We start from the raw sequence: 23,045 nt of genomic DNA on the forward strand, positions 1-23,045 counted from the left end.
GAGAACAAAGCTAGGGCAACCCAGCAGTGCCACATTTAACACATCCATAGATGTTGTGCAAAGATAAACGTTTGGCCTTTGATGCACTGGTTGAAGAAGAAGAAGAACCAGTTACTCACATGCATTAGACTAATTTCTTATCCCACACCATGATCCAGAATGTGCAGTACCACTTAAATACGGCAAGAGTCTCCATCGAGCCGGCAGCCCCATGCAGCCCTCATCCAACCGCCACCAAAAATAATGTACTTACGCCTACTTTCATACATGCTCCTGGACTGGGCCCAGATCTTAAAGGGGTCTGGCTTTCTCTGGATAGTTCCGTCTGCAGGGGAGTCCTGCGTTGGCAGACTTGGCAGAGGCTGAGACGGGGGCGGGGGAGCCACGCTCTCGCTGAGGGGGGCTGCCAGGGATGAGTGTGCGGGCGAGTCGGTGTGGATACTCCGGTGGCTGGAAACGCTGTGCTGGGAGCTGTTCTGGCTGTCTTTTCTTGACAATTGCTTTTTGGAGAAGCAGATCAACAGGATTTCAAAATAAAATGTCTAACTTTGACCACACAACTGTGAAAATGGAGACTGAGGTGAGAACGGATAGACAGAAAGGGATAAACAGCTTTGGTAGACTTCAGAGGATTCATTGAAATTCAGCTGAAAATTCAGATATAACAAAGAAGAATTTTAAATAATACATTTAATATTGTTTCTCCTTCAGAAATCACAGGGTAATCAAGTTCCATATCAGCCGCATGCTGTGTGATTTAGACAACTGCTTTACTCCAGAAAAAACTTTGATTAAGTCATTGAAGGGAAAAGCTCCACAAAGCCTTTTGCTTGTGTTTAACAAAATGGAACTTATTAACAAAGCATAGAATTCAGAAAGCATTTGAGTTACCAGTAGTAAGCCACTTGTGTGGTTTTAATTTAAAGTGTGGCTTTACTGTCGAAGCCAAGAACATAAAACACCCCATAAATGGACACTGACCCTGGGTTCCTCAAGGATTTAAGGGGTGTGACGCTAGAAGAGCAGAAAGCAGATATGACAACAAGCTAAATTACAGTTTTGTCATCATCTGTCCCATGACTTCAAGCAGAAGAGTTGCTAAAGGAGAAGAAGGGGCAGGATTAGCTACAGGGCCCAAGCATGAAAGGGGGATATTCTCAGACAAAATGAGAAAATGACAGTGCTTTGGTCTCCTCGTGTCATCTGACCTCTCCATTCTCTGGATGAAAATATGCCAGAAAAGAGATGGTAGCAGACAGCTTATCTGTTCTTAAATATCAAAGTATTTGGCCTTCAAAGTGCAGCCATGTCTTCAAAAAATTCGGAGTCATTACTCCCTGAACCAGCCTCCCACGCCTCTGCGATTCATGTTTATATTCATCAGCCCTGTTAGACATAAAAGAAGCTTGATGCTAAAGCCAACATTAAGTCAGAGTCGCGGCTCCAAGTGGAACGTTTGTTCTGACGGCGTTATGAGTGTCTGCCCACAGCGTCGTCCAGTGAAACAAAAAACGACGAGCAAAAATTAGGCAGAAGGGTTGCATTGGTAATTAAGTCGCTTCGGAGTTACGTTTCTTTCTGCTGGATGAAGGATGCAGCCAATCGGGCATTTCCACTTGCCTTTCTTTCCGTTTTAATCATGCAAGTTTAAATTGTGATTCCCTTTCCAACACGTGTCTTGATGGATCTGTTACATTTGACCTTTCTGTAGACATCGTGCTCTGGGATTGATCTGATGCATTAGTGCCTGCTGTTCCAATAACTTATCAAGGAGACAGAAGATGGGATGGACGAAGCAAAGGAGGAGGGGTGGTGTCCGAGGGGAATGAAAACAAATCCCTGCTCCCTCGGACTCCCTCAGCAGTTCAGAATCCGAACCCTCACACCATCACACCAGATAGCACGTTTAAACATGGTTCATTCGACCATAACCAGGACTGATCAATCACAATCATAACTGCTGTTCTAAAACTGCACCACCACCAACATTCTCTAACACACCCAGCACCGGTACCGCCACCCAAACTTTCCCTCCATCTGCACAACATCACATACCCTGCGAGTGTAATCTCTGTACGGAGGGGCCCGGTCGAAACCATTCTGTAAAACAAACAACAAAAAGAATTCACACAGATTTAACCACACTGTTTCCCTCTGTCGACACAGCATGTATGAGCAGGATGAGACCGTCTCCCAGCTGGGATCGCCCGGCGCAATGAGATCATTAGTCTGTTAGCAGCCCGGCTCACAGCGTGCATCAAAGCCTCTTACGCCCCTGCCACAGATGAGGAGGGGGCACTGACGTAAAGGTAAAGAGATCCACCCCAACACACAACGGAGCGCCCTAATGTCTGCAAACAGACCTACAACACCAGCACAAGTTCCATTAGACACACCAAAGAAGGACATGAAGGAAGGCAGGAAAAAAACAGATGCAGCCACAATGAAGTTGGAGACTCGGTGCACGACGGAAGAGAAAGATAGACGATGTATATTTACCAGTTTTGGGCTCTTCTTTGCAGTTGCCACCCCTGTGAAGCCAAAGAGAAAGAGAAGGGGGTTATCAAACACTTCTTTTTACAGATAATTTCCACAAAGAATTAAAAAAAAGAAAAAAGAACTCAGACTCCAAAACAATGCCACAATAGCACTCATTTAGCTCATCTTCAACTCCTTCCTATCCGTGCGCGTCTCTGTTTGGCTCCCCTGCTCGCGTTTCAGGAAAGAGTAGGGGAGGAGGGGGGGGGGTGTAGGCAGCGCTATCTATCTGCATCACTGCCGCGGACAACGCTCGCCTTGACTGGTGCAGCGGAAGATTGGGTCCAGCCCTGAGGGCGAACCATGCACTCGCTAGACCCTGGCTAACCGACGAGATCGCACGCCCACGGGTGAGTGAGAGCGCGTCTGATGGACGTGAGTGCGCGGTAAGAGTAATAAGGCAGGATAATAGATAGAGGGAGAAAAAAGGAGAAAAGGAAGCGGTGCTCTGGAGTTCCTGGCTGTAGCATTACCCATGGAGAAGGAGTCCAAGATACTGAACATTAAATTATAGGCAACCGTCAGTTCCCCCCTTACTGAGACCATCTTCCTGTGTCCGCTGAGCGCGGCGCTCCGCTGCCGAAGCCTCCAGCATCTATAGGCAGTGGCTGTGTCCTCCTCGCCTCTCTTTCCTGCCGCCTTTTCTTTTTTTCCTCGCTCGCTCTCTCACCTCGCTGCACACTGCCCTCCCTCCCTTTCTTTCTCCCCTCATGATCAACACCCTCCCTCTCCACTCCTCTCTCCTTTCCATCTCGGTCTTTCTCCCACCCCTACACACTGGTAAACATCCATGCAGCTGTCAGCGCTTGCACAGACGGACGCAGACGCTCGCCCACGGACGTGGATCGGGTGCGCCGCTGAAGGAAATCGAACCTCTGTGCTTACGGTTGGCGTGGAACTGCGAGTAGTTGTCGGAAAAAATCACAGCAAACACAGACTTCTCACAACAGATGAGCATAAGGACAGACAACTGCTCATTAAGGCGCTCGCTGCCCTGCCCCCTCTTATCTCCCTCCAGATGATTACATTGTACAGAAACAGTGAATGAATGCATAAAACAGGAGACAAGCACAAGGAGAGGCGTGTGTTTGGTTGTATAAAATTTCAAATTAAATGTTGAGAACCACACATAGATACACCTCTGATACACAGGAGACGTGTAAGAAATGTAAAGCAGCGTAGAGAATTGACACCGTCTGATCTGAGAAAATGGGACAGTGCTGTGTGTCGATCCTTTAGGGAAGCAGAGAGGATAAGATCTTACACATGCACTCACTCTCATCTGCTTTATCTCTCAGACATCTGGGTTTATTCATGACTGACAGCTCCGACTGTGTTGCATCCACAGCTCTTTCCCCTTCCTTCCTCTGCTCATCCCCTCTCGCTGCTCCCCATTTTCACTTTTTTTCCCCCATCAATTGGAATCTTTTATTCAGCAGTCTGCGACCATCCTCCGAACATATGCTGTCATTGCGGAGTGAGTCTCTCTAGGTTAAGTGTGCAGGCATTGAAAACGTCAGACCGATGTTTGATTATCATTCATCTATTCACGGCAGCTGATTTGTCGGAGTTGCCGTCTGCTAATATCTCTAAGGATGGTCTCTCTTCCCACGCAGCATAAATAAAACCCACTGCTCATGGGAGCAATAGGATTTTTGCACTTTTTGACCTTTAGACTCCTTTTAACCTGCCACTCGATAATGAATGACTAATCAACTCAGCACCAGCACGGATGTGGCCATGGAAGACTCAAATTCAGACCTAAAGTTCAAAAACTTGAGCGCACAACACTCGCTAAATAGAAGCAATCACCAAGCACATTCCGAAGTCCGTCCGCAGTCACAGTCAGGCCTGTGTATCTGTCACATTGGCCATGGGGACAGGACAGCCTCCATGGACTCACCTTAACCCAAAAAACACTACAACATGTCTTCAGCGAAACAAAGAGAATCTAGTAATGCTTTTCTTCCTTCCTTCCTTGTGGTGGCAGGGGTGAGAGACCTCCCACTCAATACACAGAGCAGACCCCAGTGCAGATTATCTGCAGAGTATTGTCATAGAAACAAAGGATGGTGCAATAGTGGGTATTTACTAGTGCATCATGAAGACGTGGGAGACCAGGGTGGAGCGTAGGAGAGGAGCGGGTTCACACCTCATATGGCGCAACAATCAGATGAAGGATGTAAGGTGTCAGAAATGAGTTGAATCACTGGCGACTCACAGGCAGACGCCCCTCCATCATTTTTCTCCAGGAAAGCAGTGCGGTTCGTTGTGGAACGTGCACTCAGCAGAATTTTAATGCAAAGCAGGCAAAAAACATTGCTTCCTGCCTATAGAGTGAATTAATTTCCTGCTTTTGTCGGTGCAGGGAGCTATCATCAATTTCATCTCTTTCTAATGGGTCTAAACGAGCCTGTCCACTTCTACAGGCCTCACGAGCGTGCACGTAGCTGACGCTGACTCTTAAGGTCTGTTTACGTGTTGTATGAATTCATATAATTGCTTGTCGGGGTGTGTCCTGAAAGAACACTGATCTTCGGAGTACTTTTTGACACGAAGTATTTACAAACTGTCACATGACTTGCTCAGTATAATGTCGATAAAAGCTATCCTGTGTGGTGACCTTCCTTTTTGTGCTTTATTGTCTTAAAGGTGGACGGCCACAAATGGTGGAAAATCTCTTAGAATGCATTAGCAACAATCAGACCAAATTGGTAAAGCAGATAATCCACCCTGCTGAGGCTGATGTCAGCTGGCTTGGAGCGGCCACTGACACGTTTTTCTGATCAATTTAAAAGGAAAAAACAAAGTTAATCAACAGGAAATATAAAAAAGAAAGAAAAACAAAACATTTTACACTGTCCTTTTAGAATAAAAGAAAAGGTCCATTTCTCACAGTGAGGTGCGGCACCTGATTGCTTAGTGGCCGCCAACGTGACACCTTGATGAATTATGAGATGTGTTGAGAGTGAGGAAAAGATAAAGTTGGAAGGACGGAGGCAGAATATCACAGGCATCTCTGCACTCTTTTATCTTTGCCCTGATCCTCTGATATCCTTCCATTCCCTCTGCATTCACCCACCGCAGCAAGCTTTCCTTCAACTTCCCACTCACTGCTAGCAGGCTTTCGCTGCAGCCAAATGTAAATTCCCTTGCATTAACTGCCGCTGGTGTGGCAGGTCACAAACAGGCAAAAAGAAAAAGGGAAACAAAGCTGTAAGCTGTAAGTTAAGTCAGAGTCAGTGGGGGCAGAATAAGGCAGGCAGGGGTAATGAGCACATCATTGCAGCGTAATTAGACAGATGAAACACAATGTTAAAAAAAACGCGGGCTTGATCGATGAAATGAATCATAACTACTTGCTTATAAACAGTAAATTGAGAGTTACAGACATTACCAAGGTTCTATGTCATTGTTCCTGATTGCCAGAGCCGCTCGGGAATGAAAGAGAACTTAAATTGCAGTTGGCACTCAATTACTGGACCGAATGTGTATTATTACACTGGCTTTAGTCCCCAACCCCATTGCCACCATTAATCCCAACATGTTGAGTGCATTGTAGACCCCACACACAAAGGCTTCCTTTAGAAATATGGTAGCACGTGTACCACGCATGAGTGCGGTAGCTGCATGGAATTTAAAAGGAAAGCAGGAAATGGAGCTTGGTTGGAGTTGTGGTGCTCCACCAATTAGGAGCACGGCTGCTGTAAATCTCTAATTGGATACACGGCTCATCATGTTTGAGAAAGACACTGAAAATGTTTGTTGGAATGCAAATGTCTGCATAAATTGTGTTTGCTAAGTTTCCTGAAGGAAGTGGAGTGAGAGTAGAGAGAACACATGAAAAGGACTCCCAATTACCACTGTCCTACACTAAATGGCAGAGTGTGCTGTAGTGAGAACTCAGTGAAAAGTGCAGGCGAATCAGTGGGCAATTACGGCACCAGCACGTTCATTTACAGTACGTCCTAGTGGATGTGACCTCATTCATCAGTGTGCCAGTGCGCCATCACCTTTTGTGTGATGCTCCTGGGTGAATGTGATGATGTTGAGTGTGACATGGACATGATTCACCAAGTATTAAAAACAAGGGCGTAACGGTAGAGTAAAGTTGACACACTCAAATCAGTCTGCCAGGAGGTGCAAAGTCCTTGACTGTGTTACCCTTACAACCACCTGCTGAAGATCTTAAGCACCATAATAATGAAGACATGACTGGGCTCAATGGACTGAATCATTATTGCACAAATTCTGGCCCAAATGGCTCCACTCACAAGACAGCAGCTCTCCTCCTGTCTGTAGCTTTATCTTTTATCTCAGAAGCATTCCTTCTATCTCATCCGCGTTCTTAGGATGTCAAAGACCAATCATTGCATTTGCACAGGCCCTGCTCAAGCAGTCTTATCTTCCCATTATGTCCCTGCTCATAATTAGACTTTCTAGACCTGTGTATTCTGGCACAATGATGAAATACGCCTCATTAACAAAGACAATGGCGGGGAGGGCCTCAGAGTGTCTGTTTTTCAAAAAGCAAGCTGGATAGAAAGCCAGAAAAGCAGACTAAAAAGGCTTTCCAGACGGCTATGGCCTTATTCCAATCAGGTTTGCAGGGATGGGAGGACAAATACCAAAATCCAATCTTTTATGTTGATTTTCTAGGCGACATCAATCATAATGCAGCACAACAGCACAGACGTTCAGATGACCCGACGCCTCTTTATCAGCATCTCTCGCTCTTCTCATCACACATAATTACAGGGGACATGAAGCCCGGTCGGCCTGCACTCACCTCTCTGCACGAGCATGGTGACCTCGCTGCCTTTGGAACACTTGCTCAGCAGGTTGACCACCTCATTGTGAGACATGCTTTGCACATTTCTCTTGTTCACCTCCACGATTATGTCGCCCTCCTTTAGGCCACGACACCGTGGGTAGTCCACTATCTGCTTGACTCTCTGGCCCCCACCTCCAGGGCTGTCTGCGATGGTGAAGCCGAAACCCTTCTCTCCTTTCTCCATGTGAACGGTGATCAGCTCTGGTTGTGTCGCGATGGACGATGCCAAGGTGACCACGTCACTGGGGTAGCCGTGTTGTGAAGAGGTGTCAGAAGCCACCTCCACAGAGGGGCTACAGGGCCGAGGGAGACCATTGAGGGGCGCGCCTCCATTGCTGGAACTATTGTTGTTCTGACTGCCGTGGTTGGACGGCGAGTCGTAGCTGTTGGGGGCTTCCTGGCCATTGACGATGATGGGGTCTTTGTTCTCAAGAATGGCAACAGAGGTAACCAAGCTGGTGTTGGGATCATCGGGGTCAAAGGGGAGAGGGTAGCCACGGCACAACTCCAAGTTGACCATGGAACCGATTGGAATAGACTGGAAGATCTTCACAACTTGGGCATGAGTGTATCCAAGTACACACGTGTCATTGACACTCACAATCACGTCACCTTAAAGGAGGAGAGAAGTGGTGTGGTGTTATTTTTAGCTGTCAGGAAGTCCTTTGTCAGTATTTATTGATTCACCTGCTGTGCATATCAAATGACACTAAAAACCAGCATCTCTTCATCACCAACCTGTCTCCATTTTGCCATCTAAAGCGGCAGGTCCATCAAGGACCAGGCTCTTGATCTGCAGGAACTCGTCTGGCTCGTCACCGCCCACGACCGTGAAACCAAACCCGCGGCGACTCTTTTTCAGCTTGGTGTTGATAAAGGTTCCCTTCAACTCGGATCGGTTCCGAGTGAAAAATGGCTTCCCTCCTAAATCCAAAGCAGAGTTTATTTGAATCGCTCCACAGGTGAAATACAATCTGCTTCTATTCATCGACTCCACTATCATTCCAGCACTTTAAGCCTCTGGAAGAGACACAAGAATGACTCAACGCTGAAGTTAAAACCCAATTATTCAGGCTTTTTTTTTTACTGATCTGGCTTTCGCTCCCCTGTTAACAAGAAGAAAGGATGAAATGATGAACAATACTAAATGAATCACTTCACTTGTCTCACCTTCTGCCTTCACAGCATAGAATGAGAGCAGCACAATTAACATCACTTTAAGACAAATTTGCATCTTGTACACACAATATCAACATTGATACATGAATAGCAAATGTAGAAAGGGCCAAGAAACAAGATTTTTGCATGGCCTGGCTGTAAATTTGGGCAATAAAATACAGGCAAGAGGAGAAAATTGGGTAAAACAGTAAATATTGTGCCTGTTGTGCTAAATAAGCTGGTATAAAAGATGCTGGCAAACAGAAAATTCACAGGGTTGGCTAAAAGCAACACATCTGTGGGTGGGCATAGTGCTGAATCAGGATAGCAAATTATAACAAGAGGGATTCAGTAAGGTGTGGTACTAGCCCACAGGATGTTGCAGATAACAGCAAGCATACGGAAAAAACTCACGTTTTTGTCCCATCGCGCTGGGGACTGTAGGTCCGGTCTGAGGGTCCCTGTAGGTCTCCTGCTGGGTGGCAGCATAGCTGGCGAGCGGAGCCCCTGCCAATGCAGAGTCCTCGATCCATTCTGCAAGAGCAAAACCCACATTCTCTAGATGGAGTCTAAACTGGTGCAGAGCAGGACAACACCCTGTCCGGTGCATTCAGGAAAAACTCAAGGTGTTCTATGGTCACAGTTAAATATTAAGTGAAATTGCAACAGTTGCATAACTAGACGTGAAGACCAACATATGTAGGTTCTTGCTTCTATTACAGGAGGCTGATATTAATTTTAGGTTCCACAAGTTGTGTCCTAAAGCTTCCAGCACTATTTTACCTTCTTTTGATAAATATAAATAGAGCTGCATGTCTAAAAAGTCTAACATAGTCTGTTAGTCTAGCCACTAAGTTATGATCAATCACTTTGTCCCGACATCAATATTCCTATCAGAGATTCAGAATCGATGCAAAGAGGGAAATGGCTGAAAATGGCTCGAATATCAAGTTGTTTTTGTTAAGAGATTGAGCAGACGGGAAATGTCAGCAGGAAATTGACCGGCTGCGAATGATTTCTGCTGAAATAGCAGAAGGTGGAGCAAGGTAGGAGAATTCCTGTGAGAGCCCGCGTGCATTTACTATTAATCTTTCGGATGGCCGCCCTGCAAGCAACAAGGTGTATGACAGGAAGTAGGAGCAACCTCAAACTACCAGTCGATTTTGGCAACTTTGCAAGCCGAGTCATCAATGTTTATATTATTAACGCTTCCCCGAGTGACCAGCGAGTAAATGACTCTTCTCAGCTTTACAGATAATGATCAGTGGGATATGAACCTAAAAGCTAGGCATGAAAACAGAAACTGACTTCATTAAAGGCTGCAGAGCCATAAATAATAGTTATGCTGTTATGGAAGAGAGCTTAGCAAATTATAAAGCAGCAGCAAGCATACGAGCAACTGTTGATACAAACTCACTTTCGCATACACAGACAACTCATTCACAAACATGAATAGAAGGAAAGGAAATGGCGCCCTTGGCGGGGGCTTGTGAACGAACCTCGGATGTAGCGCTCACCTTCAGGTGGCTGCTGGCTTTGGGGCTGAGGCTGCTGTTCCAGCTGTCTGCGCCTCTTAGCCTCCAAAACTGGGTTCTCATACTGGGTCTTCCTGTTGATGTGACTTTGGGATGGTGGTGGGAGGGACGAGGTTAACATGGGGCAGAAATGAAGGGCAAAGGGTGGGAGGAGTTATTAATAGGTAACAAAGTAAGCATAGAAAATAGGATTTAGGACAAGGTGAAAATATCAGAAGGGAAAAAGAGAAAGTAGGAGAGTATAAGAGGGAAGGGAGAAGAAAGGGAGGAGAAAACAATGATAACCTTTTATGAACACATGGCAATAAATACACAAGCTCGTGTCTATATATACACATGAAGCCCTCTTTGAAACATTATCACACATCATATCCAATGAGTCCTGTTTTGATTAGCTGCTTTGATGGACGTCATTAGCACCAACTTACACCTGAAAGCCACAGCAGTAACTGAAGGAAGCACTTATATATATGTCGGAAAAACGGCACAGTGTTTAACCCCAGTTAACATATAACACCAAAATACAGGGGCTCAGAGGCGCATGAGTGTGGACCCAAAACACACACAAAAGCCTAAATTAGCAGGTTTGGGACATGATGTCCAATATGGGGGTGAAAGAACTGTATAACAGTGGTACCTTAAGTACTTATGAACAGTGAGAGCAAATGCTGTAACTCAAGAGCAAGCCTGTAAGCATATGTGCACTCTTCACTTACTCAACATAGTAGACCCCGTACACTGGATCATCTATCTTCTCCCAGCCTGGTGGAAGTTCTATAAAAGACAAAAGGAAAGAATAAAACACAGTTAGACAGAGGAAATTAAAGGCTAAAGGCGATGACGTTAGTGTCTCCCCCTTTTTGCCTGTCAGTCAGTCTCAAGGGCGACAGTGAGTCAACATCTTCACGGGCTGCAGGTCCCACATGATGCTGACATTTCAACATGTCAGATGAGAGACAACGCAGTGCGACCCCGCTGGGCAGAGATGGGGGCGGGGTGCAAAGAGTGATGGACAGAAGAAAGCAGGTGAGAGAAATGGAAAGGTGTTGGAGGAGAGGACGGGTTGGAGGTGAGGAGACAGCAGCAGAAAAATACATGGCGGTGTGAAGAGAACACAAGAAGACGTTCAATGTTCACAGTGATATTAATAGATGCACCGCCTTTCTTCTGTCTGAGTGCAGCAGTATTGATTATAGGCTGATATCAACATTAAGAAAATATTGTATTCAATCTGAGAGCAACTAGATGGTGATAACAATCATAAAGTCTAAGGAGCAGAGGTCGTCCATGTGATGAAAGCCAGCAGCAGAGGCTCATTTACGCTCGACAATCATTTCAGATTTCTGGGAACTAAAGATTACAGCCAACATAAAGGCGACATAAAGGAACAAACGGGTATTTTTTTTATAGCAGCGTAGGTTGAAACCACAAAGCAGGGACTGGTGAGTTATTGTTCGGATGTGTTCAGCTGGAACGTTAAACAGAATGCTGTCCCGCTTCACCTCACGAAAATTTTAATCACCTGCTCGATTTCACGCTACGGCAGCTCTGCTCCTCCTGTGCGTGTGCTGCCACAACCACAGCGAAGATCTTAGAAACACAACTGACAAGGTGAGAGGAACCTCTCACTCATTAGAGGGCGTTTTGTTCTTTCCCTACATCTCTCCGCCAAGACGATACCGTCCATTCTACACAGAGTGAAAGGCCGCTGTGCTGCCCTGATATGTGGTTGTGGATTTGGCTGCTTCTCTGAATCAGAAAATATAGTTAAACAATTAATCTACATTTTTTTTCTCTCTGAATACCTTAGATTTTATTCAATCCACGCACAAATATTTTTCCTCAAAGAGAATCAGAATCTCTGATCTCATCCCGTGTCTGGTCTCGTGGAATGATATCATCCTTTACTGCACATGACGGAGCAGGACACCATCTCCAGGCGCCATTTATCCAGACCATGTGGCCACACCGCTGTGTCTGATAGGCTGGTTACTGTGTTGATGACTCTCACGAAGCAAGGCGTGTTGCCGTCCGGCTCAGACAGATGCCAGGAAATGATCATTTCAACGATCTTCCTCGGCTCAGTCCTCGTCCCTCTTGTGTGAAATGACACTCTGCTGCTGATCTAGTGTGTGGTTGTTTTTGTTTTGGTGAGGTAAAATATTCTGTTTCACGTCAAGTCACTTCAATCAGCCAATTGGAAGAATATTTTAAATCCAGAAACAAGATGAGTGTAAAGTGTAAAGAGGGACCTTGGCCGGAGGACGGTGTGAAAAAAAACAACTAATGATCATACCTAGGTCATTGTCCAGCTCTTCTGTATGAACCCCTTCTGCTCAGCGAGATGGACCACACAGCGGCACAGGATCATTGGGGGGGAGCAGAAACAACACATCTGTGAGCCAGTGAACTGCATGTGGTCATGAGTTAATCGCAGTCAGAGCCTTAGCAACAATCCATGAAATCAAAAAGCCATATCCTCCTTCCTAGAAAGAGCACTGGTTATTGGAGTTAAATGGCGTAAATGATGCAGTCAATTCCTTGAAGCTGTGAGGTAATTTGCTCTGAAAAACATCTGAAAGCGTAGCTGTTCTGCGACGTAACACTGACACCTAAAGGCTGCCGAAGGAATGTCAGCATCGCCGTAATGAAACTTCCACACTGGTGGTGAATTAACTGAATTTAAATCTGATGCTGATTTTTATTTTTATGAAAAAATGTAAAATAATGCTTTTTTTTTTTTTAAATGTTTGAGTATGAAGCACATACCATCATCTTCACATTCTTCCAGGGGTTTCTGAGGCTTGTTCAGGCACCGAGGGTCTACCCAGGAGGTCGTCTTTGTATTGTGGCTGAATACAAACAATTTAACCAAAATTACCTGAAGTTCTTAAATCCTCACAAACACAGGCATGTTGTGACACATGTGAGGTATAATCACCAATTAAAGCGCCGTTCTTTACATGATGTAGAGAAGCAATAATCCTTACCCATGCAACATATTTTATAGTTCGAATTTAGTGAGGTCATCTATCTATTTATAGCTGCAGCTGTAAACACAGCCGTAGAGTGGCACAAAGGCACTTTCTGCTGTTTGGTTACCAGCCATTTCTCAGCACATCTTAGATTAGATTTAACATGATTGTGTAGGAGTCAAAGCCAGTGAAAAGCAGTTAGCATCCACCCAGAGATGCAGAGGAACAACTGAACAGCTACAGATGTGAACCATACATCAAGGGCTACTTACTCTATAAAGTAGACCTCTCCATCCTCAGTGTAGGCCATCTCCCAGTTATCGGGCAGAGGTCCCAGCGGGTCCTCTGAGGGAGGATGGCTCAGGTGAGAGTGTGTCTGCTGTGTGCTCTCCGTGGTGGCCGTTGGTGAGGGGGTCGTCCCAGGGTAGGACGGGTCACTTCGGTGTGGGGCGAAGGGGCGGACTGAGTGGTGAATCTCGTCTAATTCACTAGAGTCTCCTATTGGATTTGCAAGAAACAGAACCGGGTGTGAATCAGACAGAAACCAGTAGATTTGTCCCACCAACCTGAGCGATCCTCAAAAAACCCCAGAATGAGAAGAAATCAATGAGATCTTTTATTCTTCCACAGAATACACTCTGTATTATCGAATACGTTCACTTCAGTAAACACTCCGGATTGGGCAGCTCACACCTAGAAGTGTGACCTCTGAAAAGCAATCACCTGACTTCCTGTTATCTCATTTTCACACGCTCAGGCGAGACTGGCACCTCGCAGCGCACATGGCCACAGACGGCCAATAAACAACTTTTGCTCCCACCATTTGCCGACATATGGAGGAAACAGCCTACTGACCTAGTAAACACACAAGGGGGGTGCAGCAGGGATGTCGGCCCCCTGCTGATTTTATAACCGTAAATGTCCTGAGTCGAGGAAACTTTAAAAAAAATCCTTCCTGCTAACATCTGACCTACTGGTATGGCTTGAGCGCAAGTTGCCAGGTCATCCTTACATGCTTGTTGCAGCCAGATGGCGCTGTTTTACATGTCAGGATGTACAGTATGATCTAAGCTGCTGGAGCCAAGCCATTTACTCACCAATCAAAGGAGCTCTTGTGTTTTTTTAGATTCCCACCACACCAAAGACTTCTCTCCTCTCTGCTGCTGGCTCCCTCCAAATCCCTTTTCTCCAGACTTCTTCATTTTGAGCTTACACTCCTCCAGTGTCTCAACTCCCCCTGACTCCCCCTGACTCCCCCCATCCCACTTACCCACTTTCCCCAGCCACTCCCTTCTTCCTGTTTAATATTCTACTATCTCAACTCCCACTGCATGGGTAGCAGAGATCATAGAAATTCCAGAACAATTTAAAACTTACTGTTAAGGAAAACTAAATATATGTTACCTCCAGACAAACATTCCACATGTGCAAACGGGGAGATGACGGTTGCTTTGATCTGAACATACGTGACAGGACAGGGGCCTGATAAATCAATGGCTCTCCAAGAGCTGGTCACAAAGGCTGCCTGGGTGTTTAAATTAGCAACTCTTAGCATTTCTGACTTATGCCCTCACCATGTATATTAGTACCACAGCTTTAGGACAACGAAACTAAGACAATAAAGAGATCCATTCAACAGATCTGGAGTTTGTGGGTTTAGAAATCCAAATTAGTGCGGATGGAGCCTGGCTTTTCCCTCTGAATCACTAAAACAACAGTGTTCTCTGAGAGTGCATTACTTTAGCTCATCCTGATGTTTCCGAGTGCTGTTTTGAGTTTAAAGCTTAAAATAAAAAATAAAATAAAAAAAGAGTTGGAAGACAACGGTCACCGGAATGAAGCCGCTCCTCCCAAGTGATGTGTGCCAGCAGTGGTTGGGACGGTCCTGGTCTTCAACAAGATCTGGATGCTTTTTTATCATCTAAACACCTGATACTACTTCAACTATATAGAATAACACTGATAGTAGTGAGTAACATAATAATAAGCAATAATGACAAAATTCCCTGTACAAATGATGCTTATTTCTGTAGAAAAGTTGACAACAAGCAGCCATCACCAGTAAACACCCGCGTGCATCAGCTGCAGTGATCTCTAATGACCTTTAGCTTCTTTCCAAAAGCACCAGTCGCTCACACGTACCTGTAAAGCTACTGTTCATGTCAGGGAGGTCCTCGTCGTCCTCCTGCTGCTGCTCTCCAGGTCCTATTCCAGCATTTTGCATGTCATTGTAGGACTTGCTGCGTCGAGGAGTGGAGTGCTGCGAGCCCGGGAGGCTACCACTGAGCCCGTCTGGCAGTGGGGCATCACCACCGCTACTGATCACTTTCCCACCGGGGGGCTGCACCGGTGGCCGGGGCGTCCCATAATAGTTACCTAGGTAACAAAGAAGGGGGGAGGGGTGGTCAGAGAAAAGAAGTGCATTTTAGGAAGGGGGTTGGAGAGGAGGGGTGGTCAGATAGTTTTGTCTGTGCTGAGGAGGGTTTCTTTTCCCCTTTGTATGCAAATCAGAAGGCTGGCTTTGTTTGGGACAAATCTAAATTTCTTTCTTCTCTGACCCAAATAAGCGTGAATGTTTTTTTTTTTCAAGCTACTAGGAGCTTTATTGCACAATCAGCAACCACTTAGACAGTTTTATTGTTTTAGCGGTGCCGGCGGCACGTTTCAGTGACAATCTGAAAATAAGGAAGCCGGGAAGGAGACAATCTGAACCCCAGACGGTCAAATGCAAATTAAATAATGAACTGGAAGCCTACGTTTAAGCGCAGCCGTGTTGGCGCATCAAAGCAGGGAAAGCATAAGTGACGTTATAACGGCTGTTGTGTTTCGCTGGGACTGTTCCAGTAACCTCACACTTCACGCAGCTCTGCTGACAAAACAGATGGAGGTTGAATCTCCACATCTCCAAGAGGAACGCTAGAAAACTGTGATGCATAGGAGCTCTGCCATCTCGCACCGGTGACATCATTTGAGAAGCGTCGACATTTTTAATCTAACACCCACCAGCTGATCCACAAGTGAGGCTCCACCCTCAATCAGCCCATTTCTACAGCATCAAATCTAACCAAAGTGAACAGGAACTATAGGGAGTCGGTGTGTTAACTCATAACACATGAGGAGGGTAGAATGAGCAGAACCTTGAGAGGAACAACTTAAAGAACCCAAAGCACTGCCAGGACTGTAACACAGAGTTATTTGGAACAAAATGAAGGATGAAGCAGGACAAAAATGCCATGTAACCATGAATAGTCCTGACTAACACAAATGAACCCTATCAAAACCAAAACATACATAAAAGGTAACAGCATAAGAATACCCCACAAACTAACATTAGCTAATGACACTGGGAACTGCTTCTGCTGTGATTGAAGTCTTAGTTTATTGGTTTTCTTTAATACTTCAGTACTGTCTTTCTAAGCCTGTATACTGACCAAAAATGTTTCCACTGATGTTCAACAACAAGCAGGGCAGATTGGAATTTTTCATTATTTTGGTATGCGAGTGCGGGAAAGTGTAGTCGTGATCCATAACAGAACACGACCGAGGCAGTGTTACAGAACGGGTTTCCATTCCAGGCAGGACAAGCCCATCAAATTCACCTCTTCGTGCATGTTTGCACAAATCCATCGGCCCATAAGTCTGCTCTCTCCCATATGCTGACACCGCGTCAGTATATAAAAACTTAGTATATATTTGCTGATACCAGCTGGACATTAACTGCATTTGTGGAGGCGATGTGGAGACCAGGAGGGAGCACGTTGCAGTGAGGGGGACTGAGACATGGTCAGGTAATTACATTAATTACACCAAAACATTTCCAATAAATTGTCTAATTTACCTTCATATGTTCCGATCTCTAATAGGGTCCCACTGTTTTCCAACTTGAAGAAGTCTTCCACCGAGAGAAAATTGTAGTCTACGCCTGGAACCTCTCCTTCGCGAGGGGCACGGGTTGTACCTAGAAGAGGGGGGACGGGAGGACAGTTAGCATGCTCTGCTGCAATTAACAACAAGAAATGTGGGTTGAAGTTATTGTGTAACACTTGTACCAGTTTAACCGCCACATGACCGCACACTTCATGTTGCCACTGCAGAGCAAGGCAGCTTCTCCCCATTTGAAACAACACAAAAAATCTGCTAAAACTTTTCTCCTGAGGAAAGCGATCATAAACTTCCAAACTGGTCACTCAACATGCCCAAGACACATCCTCCCTGAAGCCTACCGAGCAAAGATCCAACGGGTCCCATCCGCGAGTGTTCTACACCACAACGACCTTGGGGAGTCCTTAGCCAGCCCGTCCATTCAGCCCGTTCATTTCCAACACAGAAGTCCCCATTGATTCACTCCATTTATACACTGCTGCTCTTGAAAAAGCCAAATAGGAAGTAGAATTGTGACCAGTGTTTCAAAAAGGATGGAAAAGCAGAGTCTTGGCTAAGACTCAGGGATGAGACACAGTCAATGCTATGGGCCTGATTAATTCCAACCCCCTCCCCACACAGCTCCATTGACCAAGCTGTAAAACAAAGATATAGAGTGGAATCATACAGAGACACTTCCGCCAACATCCCTGCATCAGTTTGGACAATGATTTTAAAAAGCAAAAAGAAAAATGAGAAGGACAAAAAAGAAACAATAACGATAGTACTGCGGCTAAAGGTTACCCTGATCCGGTGCCTGGCATGTGCAAGGCTGCTTCAGAGACGTGCTGAGAGGGTGGGTGTACATCAAACATAGGTTGATTTAACAGCTTCATCACACTAGCTGACACGGGTGGGTGGGAATTGTACAAAAAAATAAATAAGCAAATAAACCCTCATCATTAGCATTTCAAGAGGATAATCCATGAAAAAATAGTGTCAAGTTATTGGCAGTCATACGGGGCTGGAGTGTAAAATGCTGGGAGCTTCTGCCTCAGTAGAACATGAGAACATGCACTCAACTGTAAAAATGCAGAAGAATTTTACTGTAGCGTGCCAACTGATGAATAACCCGGGACTTCACTGGAAGTTCACAGTCCCTCTGATGAGAACAGAGTTTCATCAGGTTTGAGCTAACTGCTAAATGCTATTTGATGCTACCAGATTGTCCCACAACAATATAAAATAAAGAATTTCCAGCCAAACAGCGAGTCCCATTGGTGTCCAACGACAGTCAAACTGTTGGTGAACCAGCTCACAAAAACATGAACAAAACATCAGGGAAAAAAAAGATTTGAGCCAGTAAACCAGGCAAATTATGATGGATTTTACAATAGAGGTGGGGATAACTGTGAGTCAAGGACAGAGGACATCCTGACTTCACATCCTGTCCTTGAAAAGAACTGATTTTTTGACTGTTAGGCTGATGTGGTCCCTGTTTTTCACCGCCACTGCTGCCATTGTAAATAAAGAACCGTGAAGGTCAACTGGTCCAGTTGACCTTCACGAATTAATACAACCTGGATGAATAAGAACCTACGTGGACAAACCAGAGTTTATAACATTTTATAAAAAGATAGTATCGTGTAATGAAAAAGATGAAATAACTGAGCAAAGCTGGGCCAGTCTGATGAGGCAGGACTGAAAAGAGAGTGCTGTCTTCATAAGACCTGAGAAACGAATGTCTGCTACCTTCATTATCTTGTGACCGTTCACGGACACTTGGCGAGGACTTGCAAGACCCTGGAGAGCCAGGATCAGGGCCAGATTCATGTGGTGAGCAGGACGGTAACAGTCCCAGGTTAGCTGGTCCTACACCTTTTATGTTGGTCCGAATTTAAATTGAAAGAATCAAATGAACACCTTTGGCGTGACCTCATTGCCGCTGATCAACCCGACACTCCTGCCGCACTGAGCCGAACAACAACAGAGCATCCATTTACCCCGCGATGTCTTTCAAACCACAATCAATATGCGACATCAGCCCGCCGCCGCCGCCATCGCTGTGACCTTGGCCCGTGTTTGCATGAGCTGTCAATCAGTTTTTGGGATCGATAACAAATGGCAACCTGTCGTTTTGGCCTGGCGCGGCCTGGAACGGGCCAGCTTTGCTGCTTAAGGTTGATATTCAAGCATCGCATCGCCCGACGGTGACTAGAGCGACGCTTGTTTACAGAAACAGCCAATAATTTCAGCCAGAAACCAAATGATAAAAATCTAGAAAGGGTGTAAGTCTGAACAGTGGAACATGTCCTCAGCGTACAGAACCTTCTTCTGTTTGAGCACTACACTACTTGGCAGACAAATCCAAGCAAGTCATCTATATTTAATTAATGGCAGACTATTTTAGGGGTGCATGTGCCCTTGTAGTGGCAGGACGGGCTGGGAGAGGGTGACGCCGAGACACACATAAACACAACAAACACTAAAATGGCTGCATTGTTTGCTGAGGCATGAAACATAATAAAATGTGTTCCACTCATTGATTGAGACAGAGGTAAATTAAGGTCTGGGAGCAGGAGGACTGGGTACAGCCAGGAAAGAAGCGTGACTTTATGTGGCAGACGGGAATATGTGAAATTAAAAGCGAGCCGGCGCTGCTTTCACTCAGTGGCATCAAAACAGCCTGAAAGCGTCCCGTACCGGCACGCACGGACTCATCCCGGCTACTAAAAATAACCACGTGTGAAAAATCTGTTTATTTCATACGCTTGCACTTCCCCAGAGCCACGCAGCAGCTCGGGTCCACGCGTCCCTCAGGCCTGTCCTTGCATTTTAGCCGTGACCTACATTTGATCCCTCCCTGCAGGACACGGTTGGACTCCACTTGGGTGCTGCTGGGTTCGTGGCCCAGATCCAGGGTGTCCCTGGCGACTCCTCCGCCGGCTCTGGGTCGAAGACGTGGCGTTGGGTTCACCCTCTTCGGTACGTCACCGTCTTGTCCGAACCTCACGGATTTCTTGATTTTAAAAGCTGCCAGCGATCCAGACTCCACCACCTCTTTCATGTTCGTACCGGGTTTCTTCCTCTTTTTGCGGACTCCGAAACAGGAACAGAGCTTCAGAGACAGGAGGCTGTACATGGCGGTCTGGCCGCTTCAGGACCGGCGTCGGGACAGCCTTGAGCTTCACTGTGGGACCAGTTAAAGCAGTTACCTCTACAATTCTTCCTCTTGCATTTACAAGAAGGGCATGAGCAGACTTCAGTGGTGATCCCGTCTGTTATGTGATGAGCAGAAAGGCGTAGTGGTAAAGCCCCACGATGTGGCGAAAACAAAGGAAGAGGCGTTTCCTCGCTTCCATCTGGGAAAGTGACCCGGTTTGTAACCAAGAACTCCAAAGACCTGTGGCGTATGCTAAAATGGCTCCACCCACAGCCGACTTCCTTCAAGCAGCCAGAGAGAATGTACTGTACACAGACAGATATGCTGATTAGTTCATGGAGATTACGGAGAGGAGGGCCCGGAGGGTGTTGAAAGTAACAGCAGCTGGAAAATAGTGACTTTGTCGTCGCCCGGAACTGAAAATGTTCATCGGGAAAACACAATTAAAAGATCTAATCCATCACTGCATCAGGTCAGACGACATAACGGCAACAACAGATTAGATTGGGAAGGTGGATCCCTGGCGTTGGCGCGTGCCTAATCTGAATCGTCACACAGATTTTGGGATTGTGAGCAAACGGCAGCTCTTTCTGTCAGCGGCGTTCCCATTTTTATTTTACGGCAGGTGTAAAGGACAAGTCTCATACTGAGTCTGTTGGCTCGTTTATCCAGCAATTATTTATTACGTGAGGGCAAGAGATGATACAAACGTGTTCATCTGGCTCTTAGGAAAACACAGGTAGTCAAACACTGGGACACTTGGTCATGTGACACAAACGCCTACAAAAACGCTCCGTTTATTTAATTTTTTTAAGAAAGAAAATGGTTGAATAATAGATACACGAGCTCAGGACACTGATATTCAGTCAGAGGATCTCAATAATCTGGTTCCCACGACACGCGTCAACAGACAGGAGCCAAAACTGAACTCAAACCTAAATTCTCTACTGGATACAACAATTTTAATATAATTGACTTTCATATTGGCCATTTTTGAGTTTGAATTGTTACATCAAAGTTCTATACATCACATCTATACTCTTTGTTAGGTGAAAGATTTTCTAATCAAGTCAAAGGTAATTACCGTTATTACAAACTACTTAAAGCCATGTAAAGGACGTATTTAAAACATCTACAGACACACACTGATGAGAGTGAAACTGAAAAGCGGGCCACCAGATCGACCATGATTTCTACTTGTTCCATTTACAGGCAGCTATTCTCACTCCATCGGTGCGGGAGTTATTTGACAAAACACATTTTAAGTCACTTTTGTGGCATCTTTCCTGACTTTACCTTGATGCTGCACATGAATTGATGGCCAATAATGTTAAAAGCACAAAAACAGCGGCGTTTGACTGGAGAATGACTGGTTTTACTGAAATTACGGAGTGAATCCTGCCAAAACACCAAACCCAATTAAATTTCTCCGGTGCCGATGATGTAATCTTGTCAGGTGACCTACTAGTTTACGTGCCTAAACAGATATAATCAAGCAAATGTAAATAGTTTCAGCATATGCAGGTAATAGCACCATACATAGTATAGTGATTACACATTTATAAATGCAGAGAAGATGCTGAGATTTCATCACAGATGTCCACTTTGAGATTTGCACTGTTTCTGTTAGCAGCAGTTAGCCTGAATCCACAGGTCAGCAGGCTAAAAGCTAATGTTGCCTCTCACCAGTGAAGTTTCCTAGCCTGGAGTCTCCAGAGCAGCCTGGCGTCACTCGCCTGAGTGACAGCCCGTTGAAAAGCAGCACACTCAGGAACCATTTGAGGAACCTCAAAAGGAAGAGCATTTGAAATGTGTAGCTGATATACGTTACACTGCTGGACCTTTGTTTTTAACTATTCTGTGAAACACAAAAATGGAGGCAACGGTAGGGAAGAACACAAAGGAATGCAACATTTCCTTTTACTGCAGTTTGCAGGCTTCCTTTCCAAAAGAATAAAACTGGATCAGTCAACAGACTGTCCAACCATTTATCCATTCATCTTGGAACAAGGGATATCTTTGTAGTGCAAGTTAATGTCAAATTACGACATGAAATTAAATATGATGCCTTAAATTAAAGGCAGGTCCTGCCGGGGATCGAATCAGCCTGCACAATGTTTTCAACCACTTTGTAACTCATTCCATCTGTGCTGTCTGTTATCCTACATTTATGACCAGACTTGATTTGATTTCCTGAATCACTGCTGCCATGCTAATCCATGCTAAGCTAGCTGTCTGTCCAGCTTTTCCATTGAGACATTAAGGCGGTTTTTTCATGCATCATTTTGGTCACGTCTGTAGACAAACATGGTCACAGGACAGCGGAACCTAAACACATCCATCAAGCCTCCTCGCCACTGTGGGACTGCCGGTGAAATAGATGCACAGACAGACAGACAGACAGACGCACACACACACACACACACACACACACACACACACACACACACACACACACACACACAATGCAAGAGGGGGTGACAAGCTGAGTGGGGTTTGTCAGCTCAGCAGGGGGATGGAGCCATCTGTCTCAGTAAAGGGTTAATCCATCCAAAAGCACAGGCCGCAGATTCCAGCATTTTCCAACATATTTTAGTCCTCAAATTTCAAGCAACACTCTGGCTTAGCTTGTTTCATTTTCCTCTTTTTGGTTTTGAGGGGAGGGGTTGTTGTCTGTGCCATCCAGCCTAACATGCAGCCCAGTCATTGTATATGATTCTTGATCCCCCAAAAGCTCAATAGTCCCCCCCCCCCACACCGATCTGCCACGGACTGAAACCACGATGAGGCTTGTTGTCTGCTCCCATGATTGGGTATAGATACCTTAGATTTGAGCTGGAGAGATTTGGAAAGGGTGGGTGTCTGTGGGGGGGGGATGTAACTGCCGTTTGGCTGGAAAAGACTGGCTGTGACGAGACGATGCATGCATGCAGCCGTGCATGCCTGCACACGCGCGTGCACGCGCACGCCAATCAGATCAA

General features: G+C 45.6%; 1 protein-coding gene across 10 annotated transcripts in view; it reads right to left on the reverse strand.

The window, feature by feature from the left end:
* magi1b (membrane associated guanylate kinase, WW and PDZ domain containing 1b) overlaps positions 1–23,045 on the reverse strand; it is a 65,980-nt gene that overhangs the window by 14,524 nt on the left and 28,411 nt on the right. For 6 of the 10 annotated variants that reach the window (XM_029827548.1, XM_029827546.1, XM_029827543.1 and 3 more), the window contains 13 exons: positions 16,879–16,998; positions 15,183–15,416; positions 13,313–13,538; positions 12,835–12,917; positions 12,362–12,397; positions 10,782–10,839; positions 10,030–10,151; positions 8,945–9,064; positions 8,111–8,296; positions 7,328–7,984; positions 2,500–2,531; positions 2,056–2,100; positions 254–500 (listed from right to left, as the gene is read on the reverse strand). In XM_029827548.1, the coding sequence (XP_029683408.1) occupies positions 254–500; positions 2,056–2,100; positions 2,500–2,531; positions 7,328–7,984; positions 8,111–8,296; positions 8,945–9,064; positions 10,030–10,151; positions 10,782–10,839; positions 12,362–12,397; positions 12,835–12,917; positions 13,313–13,538; positions 15,183–15,416; positions 16,879–16,998 (2,166 nt within the window). The remainder of the gene's footprint in view (positions 1–253; positions 501–2,055; positions 2,101–2,499; positions 2,532–7,327; positions 7,985–8,110; positions 8,297–8,944; positions 9,065–10,029; positions 10,152–10,781; positions 10,840–12,361; positions 12,398–12,834; positions 12,918–13,312; positions 13,539–15,182; positions 15,417–16,878; positions 16,999–23,045) is intronic. The other 4 variants (XM_029827545.1, XM_011614156.2, XM_029827547.1 and 1 more) reach the window with 4 other exon arrangements.

Source organism: Takifugu rubripes, chromosome 19 (assembly GCF_901000725.2).
Source record: "Takifugu rubripes chromosome 19, fTakRub1.2, whole genome shotgun sequence".
Taxonomy (NCBI): domain Eukaryota; kingdom Metazoa; phylum Chordata; class Actinopteri; order Tetraodontiformes; family Tetraodontidae; genus Takifugu; species Takifugu rubripes.